Source organism: Macaca thibetana, chromosome 4 (assembly GCF_024542745.1).
Source record: "Macaca thibetana thibetana isolate TM-01 chromosome 4, ASM2454274v1, whole genome shotgun sequence".
Taxonomy (NCBI): Eukaryota; Metazoa; Chordata; class Mammalia; order Primates; family Cercopithecidae; genus Macaca; species Macaca thibetana.
In genome coordinates, this window is record NC_065581.1 from 148,982,786 (window position 1) to 148,994,691 (window position 11,906).

An 11,906-nucleotide genomic window follows, 5' to 3' on the forward strand; every position below is an offset into this window, starting at 1 on the left:
ATGTATTATAATCTCCATTTTTACCTGTGAGGAAATTGTGGCTCAGAAAGATGAAGTGACTAGCTCCAGTCAAACAGCTAGTGAGTAGGAGAGCTGGAACTTGAAATCAGATTCATGACTGGGTAGCGACCTTGTAGGCAGGCTCCTATGAGATACGTAAACACAATTTGAGTATTGGAGCCATCATAAAAAACCTAAACCTGTCTGAGAAAAATACATTGTAACAATTATAACTTAGTGGGAATAAAAGTTTGTGATTCAATTTAAATAAAAAAGTATTTAATTTATAGTGAAAGATCATTCCATAGTTCTTCCATCACAGACTAGATACATCACTTTCTTAAAGACCAGTTGCTCCCTCTAGTGAGCATCAATAGGAATGACATGCCTAGCATGTATTTAAAAGTGACAACCTCAGCAGGAGCGGTACCATCCTTAAGGATCTCTTGGAAGTTTGTAGATGCGAATTTTAGTAATTACAAAAAATGAGAGTTTCTACTTTTATTAGGTGGGGTCATGGATGCTAGATATCATACTATCCAAGGGAAGTCTCCCTCAACAAAAAATGTCCTCCTTCCCAGAGGGAAAACCTATTTATATTTATCTGAGCCTGGAATTTAACATCATTTTACATATAACCACTAAATATGTTTACACTGATTTAATGTGCAATAAGCTTTCCAGGAAGGAAATTATGGTATTTCATCTAATTTGAGACATCAATTGTGAAACATAGTATTATTTAAGTATCACCAAGAAAGGAAGACAAGGAGAAAAACACTGCCAATTAAACTGTGACATGATGCATTCTTATACATAATTATTTTATGTTTTTAAAAAGAACTCTTTTAGGCTTAGTTAGACAGAAATAAAGTATCATACTTGGAAATATATGGAAGGAAAGAGAAAAGCAAAATAAACTGTTAAGGTATTCTTAAATCTTCTTCATATTCAGAAAATTTACTGAAAGTTTGGCTCAGAGTTGTCAAATTCCATATTTTTTTCCAAACAATACTATCCTCTCTGCTATCAAGTGTTTTAATGATGCAATATTTCCTAAAACAGTGCTCAACTCTTCTGTCTAGAAGAGTTTTCGTTCAAGCCACAAATTATGTAAGTTTTGATGTGGATACTCTTTTGAGTCTTCCAAGGAGATTAATGGAAAGTTTTAAGACAACAAACAGCACATATTCTTTCTTCAGATGGTCTTTAGTTTGTCCAGAAATGAAATTGGTAACAATAACCGGGTTCACACATGCTCAGGCAGTGATGATGGCAATGATGTAATGACTGACACATGGCTGACTGTGCTTGTAAGACACATCCTGATTTAAGAAATGTGAAATGTATTTCCTATAATGGAAGAAATACATTAACATGTACCAAGGGGAGCTTTTCCCTTTTCTTTTACAGAACTTAACAGAGATTGGGTCACCATTTCAGAAAACCTCATCACCAAGGTATTTGAATCACAAGTAGAACATACCCATACTCCATCCATGGTGATTATATCAATGAGTATAACTTTCTAATGACTTTGCTATTTCTTACAGTGTAGGCAATGTTAATGTCCTTACATATCAAAATAGGCACTATTATAAATTGCTTTTATTTCTCTTTTATGATGTCATTATATTGATGTTTTTCTATTTACATGTGTAGGCGGGTTATATTATCTATAAATTTCATTTCAGGAAAGTAAAGACTCTTTTAGAAGATATCTGTTACAAAAAGATGGCATTCAGTGTGATAGAGTTAAGAAAATACTGAATTTGGGGATCATCAATAACTGCCTCTCCTCTGAAAATAAAGAAAATATTTGGGTACTTTCCTTACAAATATTATATTAATATGCTGGTGGATAGGGGAAAGAGGGAAGAGAGAAGAAAATTGTGTATCAATTTAACATCAAGGATCGTTACTCATTTTAAGAAAGTGAGTTCACCTCCCATTCACAATTGCTTCAAAGAGAATAAAATACCTAGGAATCCAACTTACAAAGGGTGTGAAGGACCTCTTCAAGGAGAACTCCAAACCACTGCTCAACGAAATAAAAGAGGACACAAACAAATGGAAGAACATACCATGCTCATGGATAGGAAGAATCAATATTGTGAAAATGGCCATACTGCCCAAGGTAATTTATAGATTCAATGCCATCCCCATCAAGGTACCAATGACTTTCTTCACAGAATTGGAAAAAACTACTCTAAAGTTCATATGAAACCAAAAAAGAGCCCGCATTGCCAAGACAATCCTAAGCCAAAAGAACAAAGCTGGAGGCATCACGCTACCTGACTTCAAACTATACTACAAGGGTACAGTAACCAAAACAGCATGGTACTGGTACCAAAACAGAGATATACACCAATGGAACAGAACAGGGCCCTCAGAAATAATACCAATCATCTTCAACCATCTGATCTTTGACAAACGTGACAAAAACAAGAAATGGGGAAAGGATACCCTATTTAATAAATGGTGCTGGGAAAACTGGCTAGCCATATGTAGAAAGCTGAAACTAGATCCCTTCCTTACAACTTATACAAAAATTAATTCAAGATGGATTAAAGACTTAAATGTTAGACCTAAAACTATAAAAACCCTAGAAGAAAACCTAGGCAATACCATTCAGGACATAGGCATGGGCAAGGACTCCATGACTAAAACACCAAAAGCAATGGCCACAAAAGCCAAAATTGACAAATGGGATCTAATTAAACTAAAGAGCTTCTGCACAGCAAAATAAACCACCATCAGAGTGAACAGGCAACCTATGGAATGGGAGAAAATTTTTACAATCTACCCATCTGACAATGGGCTAATATTCAGAATCTACAAAGAACTTAAACAAATTTACAAGAAAAAATCAAACAACCCCATCAAAAAGTGGGTGAGGGATATGAACAGACACTTCTCAAAAGAAGACATTTATGCAGCCAACAGACACATGAGAAAATGCTCATCATCACTGGCCATCAGATAAATGCAAATCAAAACCACAATGAGATACCATCTCACACCAGTTAGAATGGCGATCATTAAAAAGTCAGGAAACAACAGGTGCTGGAGAGGATGTGGAGAAATAGAAACACTTTTACACTGTTGGTGGGACTGTAAACAAGTTCACCTATTGTGGAAGACAGTGTGGCGATTCCTCAAGGATCTAGAGCTAGAAGGACCATTTGACCCAGACATCCCATTACTGGGTATATACCCAAAGGATTATAAATCATGTTGCTATAAAGACACATGCACACGTATGTTTATTGCGGCACTATTCACAATAGCAAAGACTTGGAACCAATCCAAATGTCCATCAATGATAGACTGGATTAAGAAAATGTGGCACATATACATCATGGAATACTATGCAGTCATAAAGAAAGATGAGTTCATGTCCTTTGTAGGGACATGGATGAAGCTGGAAACCATCATTCTCAGCAAACTATCACAAGGACAGAAAACCAAACACCGCATATTTTTTTTTTTTTTTTTTTTTTGAGACAGAGTCTCACTTAGTCGCCCAGGCTAGAGTGCAGTGGCGCGATCTCGGCTCACTGCAAGCTCCGCCTCCCGGGTTCACGCCATTCTCCTGCCTCAGCCTCCCGAGTAGCTGGGACTACAGGCGCCCGCCGCCTCGCCCGGCTAATTTTTTTTTTTTTGCATTTTTAGTAGAGACGGGGTTTCACAGTGTTAGCCAGGATGGTCTCGATCTCCTGACCTTGTGATCCGCCCGCCTCGGCCTCCCAAAGTTCTGGGATTACAGGCGTGAGCCACCGCGCCCGGCCAAACACCGCATATTCTTACTCATAGGTGGGAATTGAACAATAAGAACACTTGGACACAGGGCGGGCAACATCACACACCAGGGCCTGTGGTGGGGTCGGAGGGAGGGGTAGGGATAGAATTAGGAGATACACTTAATGTAAATGACAAGTAAACGAGTTAACAGGTGCAGCACACCAACATGACACATGTATACATATGTAACAAACCTGCACATTGAGCACATGTACCCTAGAACTTAAAGTATAATAATAATTTTTTAAAAAGTGAGTTCACGCTTATTCAGAGAGTACAGGCTTTTGAGACAAACTTTCTAGGTTCGAATCATGGATCTATTACTTTCTGTATCATTTTGGCCAAGTGACAGTCTCTCTTTGCCTCGGTTTCCTATTGAGTAAAATGAAGGTCATAAATGCATTACTTCATGGTGTTCTTATGACAACTAAAAGATGTGACATACTGGATGTTGTTTATAAAAGTGGCTGGTACATCAGGAGCAGTAAATAAGTGAAAGCTATCATTAATTATAATGGTAAAACCTACCTTTCTGCAAAACAAAAATGTCTGAACTTCTGCTAAACTCCTTGCTACCCAAGAAATCATTCCCAAAGAATCTATGATTCCTTGATATTATGGAGAAAAACCTCAGGGCTTTTTGCAGATGTTTTCCCATAGAACCGTATTAGAAAAGATTCAACTATCTTTGGGGGTGTGAAGCTTTTTTGTCAATTGCCACAGAAATGCTCTGTCATGGGCCAATTTATCCTATATTTTAAAGTGCAAAAAGGTGATATATGAAGCATAGTCAAAATATATTTCCTCTGCAAATAAAATATAATGCTGGTACAGATACACTGTTAGTTTTTGTAAGATAATTCAAAGTTTATTTTATTCAAATCAACAAATATTGTTAAGAATCTACCCAAATCTATCCGGGCGCGGTGGCTCATGCCTGTAATCCCAGCACTTTGGGAGGCTGAGGCAGGCGGATCACCTGAGGTCAGAAATTCGAGACCAGCCTGACCAACATGGTGAAACCCCGTCTCTACTAAAAATACAAAAATTAGCCATGCGTGGTGGCCAGGGTCTGTAGTGCCAGCTACATGGGAAGCTGAGGCAGGAGCATTGCTTGAAACTGGGAGGTGGAGGTTGCAGTGAGGCAAGATCACGCCACTGCACTCCAGCCTGGGCGACAGAGCGAGACTCCATCTCAAAAAAAAAAAAAAAAGAATCTACCCAAATCTGAGCCCCATGCTATGATGAGTAAAGGCAAAAGAAGCTGCAACTGTGCTCTCATCCCATGAGATGATGCTGGAATGCTGGGATGATGAGACTGACACATGTGAATCAACTAGTCACTAAGAGGAAAAGCATAATTAAGTGCTAAATTGCATGTGCAGCTCATAAAAGAGTTGCAGGAATTCAGGTGAGGAAGATTAAGCAGCCATAGGGTACTTAGGAAAGAGGCACCCAGGAGAAGGGAGAATTTACCAGTTACTGTATGTATGACTTGTTAGTTAGCCTCTCAGTGTTACTGTTTCCTCTTTTATGAAATTTGACAATTTAATGCACGTAAAATGCCTAGCACATTCTAAAGTAAGACAGGTTTTTGGTAAGCCTTAGAGAATGTATAATATCTACCTAGAAAGAGAATTCTCAGATAGCAGGATAACCTGTGTCATGTAAAAGAAACAGATATCCTTTTTAAGCCTTTTAGATACAAAAAGGTAAACAAAAAATCCACAAGTAATAGTCCTACTATAATAAGTACAATATTCTGTGTTGAATAGCAACCACAGCTTTGCCTCTATGGCAGAATAACTCCCTGAGCACGTGAGCCTTGATGCATGTTGACATTCCTAGAGAGTTCCTCCTTCTAAGCAAAGATTCTTTCTTTAAAAAAAATAGGACATAAAGTATGCGTATTTGCTTTTCCCTCTAAAATCGTTGCCCTTTACTGACCCTTCTCCTGAGCACTTGTCCAAAAGCAATCGTAACCTGAGCTTTCCATTACCTACAAGGAATAGTTTTAATCATAATCACTTCTCTAATGTGGTTTTCTTCTAGTATATAGAGAACATGAGATATAGTACTTCTAATTTTATCTCACATTCTCTGTATATTCAAATATTCCTTATCACAGCTTTACAAATGTTCTGTCAAGAAGAGAAGGAAGAGTTCCTTTAAAGAGTCTCAATGCTATTTGGGGGAAATTACATTCAGCAGAGTCCTGATTATACTTACATGATCCTAATTAGAGTTTTCCTAGCATCATTGGTAAGAGTGTTAATTACACTAATTATATAACGGCTTCTTTGACAAAGTCATCTACATTCTAGGATTGGTCCAAGCCTGACACTCTTTTCTGCTTAAAAAACTAGAAGGCTTATTGGAATAATAAAAGTTTCCACTTTAGGCCGAATGAAATTATACCAGTTCAATATAGAAGATGATTTCACGGCAATTAGAAACAGGCTTTGTGAAAAGTTCCATTATTGCTTTTTATTTATACCAAAAGTAATTCCAGCCATGCATAACAGGCTCCATCACTTGTAGAGAAGAAAGCACTCTATATTTCTTTCGACAGAAAAGAAGTAAGGCCTGAAATGATTACCTTGACTTTTCCAGAAAGGAGAGAAGAATTGGAAATACAGTATTGGTAGTCCGAGGTTTTGATATGTAAACTCACCTAAATATACTGGTCTTTTCAGAGTTTGTTTGTCACACAGTGTGACCACAGAAACTTAAATTATTTGTAAAATAAAATTGTTTTCTCTGTGTTTTTCCTATCCTTTTAGAGCCTTTGAAGCATATATAGAAATTTATTCTCCTGAGTAAGAATCTATTACTATATACAGTAGAGCAGCTCTCTGTTTTGCCAGTGGCAGATAGGAAGGAGAGCAGGTGACAACCCATATGCCCCTTACTTGTCTTCTGCAAGCAGCAAGTTGTAAGCAAGAGAAACTGTTTTCTGCTCAGTTGCTCCTTTATTTAACATTTTAATAATCTATGGGATACTGTGCAAGGTAGTGTGCTAGGCACTCGATAAACAGAGGGAAACAAAACCATGATCTTGTCCTCTTGCAGTTTACGGTCTCCTCAGATATCATTTGTGGTATGTTTAGGCTTTAATTTTGTCTCTGTGTATTGCCTAGGTGTATATCTGGTCTTGATATTGAAAGACAGATTCAAGCTGTAATACATCACAGCTGTTGGGCAGAAACTCATGGGAAGCAATGAGCAAGGTAGAAGGGGCAAATTAGAAACAATTTGAGGCACCCATAGATGCAACCAAACCTTAATCCAAAGTGTATTCATTTAATATTGCTTCTGTAACAAATTATCACAAATTTAATAGCTTAAAATACACAAATTTATTATCTTATAGTGCTGGAGGTTAGAGGTAATAACCTCAAGGTGTTGGCATTCCTTTGGAGGCTCTAGGATAGAATCTATTTCCTTACCTTTCAAGCTTCTAGAGGCTGCCTTTATTCCTACGATCCTGGCTCCTTCCTCCATCTTCAAAGCCTGCAACATAGCGATTTCCCTTTCCTCCCTCCCCCTCCTATTCTCCACCATTCTTTCCCTCTCTCTGTGCTTTCGTCCTCTCATCTTCTCTGACCCTCCTGCCTCCTTCTTATAAGAAATGTAATTCCATAGGGCCCATCTGTATAATCCAGAATCATCTTCTCATCTCCAAACCTTTAACTTAATCATATCTGCAAAGTCCCTTTAGCCACATAACTAAGACTGGTACATCTCTGAGGGCCATCAGCTTACTACCACACGAAGCAAATTAAGTAGAAAATAAGGTTTGCCTCTTTTATGCCTTGAGTCAACCAGCTGCATGTTGCCCTTTGCAAGTTTGTTTTCTACTTCAAGGCCATCTTTGTTGTCCATTTTAACTAGCCTTTCCTCACAAAATGGTGGTATGTTGCTCCCCCTACTGATATTTCTCTGAGGCCTTGTAACTCTCTAAGATAGCACCAGTTTAACTCACAAGTCAAAAAACTGGAACACTTCAACCAGAGACATTAACATTCCCCTCTAATGAACTCTTAGCTGATTGCTAAAGACAAATGCTTCATTAGAGCCAAACATTCCTATCTTACATAACTAAATATGATAACAAATTAAGTTCATGGGGCTGGAAATAGTTATTATTTCCTCTTTCTTGCAGTGAGGAGGCATGAAACAACATTTAGCAAACTGATCCTGGCTTAATTCCTACAGATATTATGTAGCACAAACTCTTATTTGATGCAGATCATACATAAAAAATTAGCAATGAATAATAAGCATCGCTTTAGTGGTAAGGAAGCTGAGTAGCTTTTTTTCCCCCAGTAATCGTAGAGGCTAGACTTGACATTTTTATGTCACTTTTACTTAGAAGGGGGGAAACAGTTACTCCACGTAACTAGGAGCAAAATACTTCTTTTTAAGATTAATAGCCTCAAAAAAGTGAAGACCAGAAAAACATTTGTTTTCAGACACTGGAGAGCAGGCACTGTTACGGCTGTGATTTTACAACCGCTCCTACATGCTGGGAGAAGTCTCCAGATGCATCTCAAGGTGGGTCGTCAGTGCTTTCAGACTCAGCACAATCTACATATATTTACGTAGTTAAAATTACTGTTGCTATGGGTAAATTCACAGAAGTAAAGCCCAGAGAATCCGGTTGGCTGGCAGGGAGCGGCGGAACCAATCCCGGGCTCAGCAAGTTCTCGCGATACCGTGAGATCTGCATCCCTGACGACACCGCCGCGGAGATGTTAGTGAGACTGGCGGGTGGGCGGTGCGAGCGGCGGTTAGCTCCGAGCTCGGCTTCTCTGAGGAAAACGGGCGTTCACCTGCGGTTGGTCCGACTGTTACCAACATGAGCGGCGTGGATGGGGTCGAGAGGACCCCTCCCCTCCAAACCCACAGCATCATTATTTCTGACCACGTCCCGAGCGACCCGGACGCACACCAGTGCCTGAAGCTCCGCGACCAAAGCGAGACGACACAGGTGATGGCGGAGCCGGGTGAGGGAGGCTCGGAGACCATCGCGCTCCCGCCTCCACAGCCTTCAGAGGAGGGGGGCGTACCTCAGGATCCCGCGGGCCGTGGCAGTACTCCCCAGATCCGAGTTATTGGGGGTCGCGGTCATGTGGCGATCAAAGCCGGGCAGGAAGAGGGCCAGCCTCCCGCTGAGGGCCTGGCAGCCGCTTCTGTGGTGGTGGTGGCAGTGGACCGCAGCTTGAAAAAGGGCGTTCAGGGTGGAGAGAAGGCCCTAGAAATCTATGGCGCCGAGAGATCCGCGTCTGAGCTGCCGGCGGGGGCGGGGGCCGAGAACGACACCGAGGAGGTGAAGACAGGAAAGTGCGCCACTGTCTCAGCAGCCGTGGCTGAGGGGGAGAGCGCTGAGGTGGTGGTGAAGGAAGGCCTGGCGGAGAAGGAGGTAGTGGAGGAGCAGATGGAGGTAGAGGAGCAGCTGCCGGAAGGTGAAGAAATAGAAGTGGCGGAGGAAGATAGAGTGGAGGAGGAGGCGAGGGAGGAGGAAGGGCCCTGGCCTCTGCATGAGGCTCTCCGCATGGACCCTCTGGAGGCCATCCAGCTGGAACTGGACACTGTGAATGCTCAGGCCGACAGGGCCTTCCAACAGCTGGAGCACAAGTTTGGGCGGATGCGTCGACACTACCTGGAGCGGAGGAACTACATCATTCAGAATATCCCGGGCTTCTGGATGACGGCTTTTCGAAACCATCCCCAGTTGTCCGCCATGATTAGGGGCCAAGATGCAGAGATGTTAAGGTACATAACCAATTTAGAGGTGAAGGAACTCAGACACCCTAGAACCGGCTGCAAGTTCAAGTTCTTCTTTAGAAGAAACCCCTACTTCAGAAACAAGCTGATTGTCAAGGAATATGAGGTAAGATCCTCCGGCCGGGTGGTGTCTCTTTCTACTCCAATTATATGGCGCAGGGGGCATGAACCCCAGTCCTTCATTCGCAGAAACCAAGACCTCATCTGCAGCTTCTTCACCTGGTTTTCAGACCACAGCCTTCCAGAGTCCGACAAAATTGCTGAGATTATTAAAGAGGATCTGTGGCCAAATCCACTGCAATACTACCTGTTGCGTGAAGGAGTCCGTAGAGCCAGACGTCGCCCACTAAGGGAGCCAGTAGAGATCCCGAGGCCCTTTGGGTTCCAGTCTGGTTAACATTTGCCCTTGGGAATACTCCTGCACAAGGTCTCCTACCACCTTCTGCTGGACTTGTGCTTGGGCATCAGCAATGGGTATGTCTTCTACTGTGTTTTGTTTTTGCTGACTTTTCTGCACCCTCTTTCCTTTGGATATTCAGTTCTCTCAACCTCAAGATTGAGACGGTGGTGGGTATGCGTCTCCACTTCCATATGACCTTCATGCTGTTCTGGAATATCACATGCTACGAGGTCATCCTTCACGCTACTTGTAAGCCAAGCAAATGATACTGTAGATTGTACTGCCTTTATCTGCACTGCTTGGACGCTGTTTATTCCCAGGGCCTCTGAACTGGTTGCTATCACCTGGATTTCTACCTTTGGGAGCCTATTCCACCTACTCAGCTCTGCATCGTGAAGTAAGGGCGCATGCCCTGTGGACAGTTACTGGACGTTAATGAACTCAGAGGAGAAAAGCAGTGAGCCGCTTGTTCTGTGTGATTTATGCTACTTTATTGCTCTTCCTTCACCTCTAGTCACTTTCTATTGCTACCTGCCCTGCATTGGCTCCTGCCAAGGTCCCTCTCTCCCTCTTTTCCTCTGCCTTTTTTTTTTTTTTTGAGACGGAGTCTTGCCCTGTCGCTCAGGTTGAAGTGCAGTGGTGCGATCTCGGCTCACTGCAACCTCCACTTCCCGGGTTCAAGCGAGTCTCCTGCCTCAGCCTCCCGAGTAGCTGGGACTACGAGTGCGCACTGCCATGCTGGGCTAATTTTTGTATTTTTAGTAGAGATGGGGGTTTCACCATGCTGGCCACGCTGGTCGCGAACCCCTGACCTCGTGATCTGCCCGCCTCAGCCTCCCACTCCTCTCTTTTAAGTATTAGCTCAGAAATATTTGTAAAAGCAAGCTTTTAATTTCATTTTGGTTCTGTCATTTTCAGAGACAAGTTGTCCTGTAAAATAGAGTGCTAAAGCTCTTATGCCCCCACCCCTTTCTTTCTTCCCAACTTCCTACTTCCTAGCCCTTTTATCAGCTCCTAGAATATTTAAAGGGAGACACGTCTAGATGGGATGAAAGGTGAGATCTAGTTTATAATGGGTGGAGGAACTAAAGAGATTGTGATGGGTGCCCTAAGCAGGGGAAACTGAACAAAAGGCTAGAGGCATGGGCCAGGTAAAAATTGGGCCTAGAATGAAGACTGTGCTGATGTTAAGAGCCTTCGAGGTAGGAGTACTTACTCCTCAATGGTGATGAATGGAGAAATTCTTTTCAGGATTGCTAAAGGAGAATTGAAGGGGTTAAAGTGTTAAATATGTTGCCTAGACAAGGGTTCTTTAAAGAAACACAACGCAAGTTTGAATGCTTGCTTGCTTGTTTTGTGACCTGATTTATGTGGGTGATTGTTATTTCATTAGGATTTAGTAAAATCTTATTTTTTTTCTGTTTCTAAACTTATTGTGAAAATTGAGCTGTGCAGACATTCTTTTGATTTCAATTGGGAACATTTGGAAGAACAATAGTCTTTCCTGTACAATATAGAGACATATGAATATTCATAACAGTTTTCAACTTGTTCTTGTTTCTGTTAAACTATATTCCTAGAAACATAGTTTGAACAACTTGGTCTTTGTTAGGCTTGTCAAATTGCCTTCGTGGAAAAATAATCTACAAAAGTGTGGTTTAATTGATTGTCTTACATGATAATTTTCCCTGGTAACAACTTAGTAAGTGATGTGTCTTTTTTCCTAAATTGCTTAAATACTGTGAAATTGCTCTGACAAATTGGAAGTGTACCATTGGCATATTTGTCTTCCTTTTTATGCATGATGGTAAAATAAAAGCATGTTGTTCTGCTAGATTTCTTATTTTTCACCTTACCCATAAATGTTATGCTTGAATGAAATTGTTCATGTTAATTAAAAATTATGGAATCA

At 41.2% G+C, this 11,906-nt stretch overlaps 1 protein-coding gene across 1 annotated transcript; it reads left to right on the forward strand.

Moving 5' to 3' along the window:
* Positions 1-8,239: 8,239 nt before the first annotated feature.
* On the forward strand, positions 8,240-11,828 carry TSPYL1 (TSPY like 1). The gene has a single exon (XM_050786625.1). The coding sequence runs from the start codon at positions 8,666-8,668 to the stop codon at positions 9,989-9,991; it is 1,326 nt and encodes a 441-aa protein (XP_050642582.1). The 5' UTR covers positions 8,240-8,665; the 3' UTR covers positions 9,992-11,828.
* Positions 11,829-11,906: the final 78 nt, after the last annotated feature.

Coding starts and splice junctions, on each gene's coding strand:
- TSPYL1 (XM_050786625.1), top strand. CDS start 8,666: ATGAGCGGCGTGGATGGGGTCGAGAGGACCCCTCCCCTCCAAACCCAC.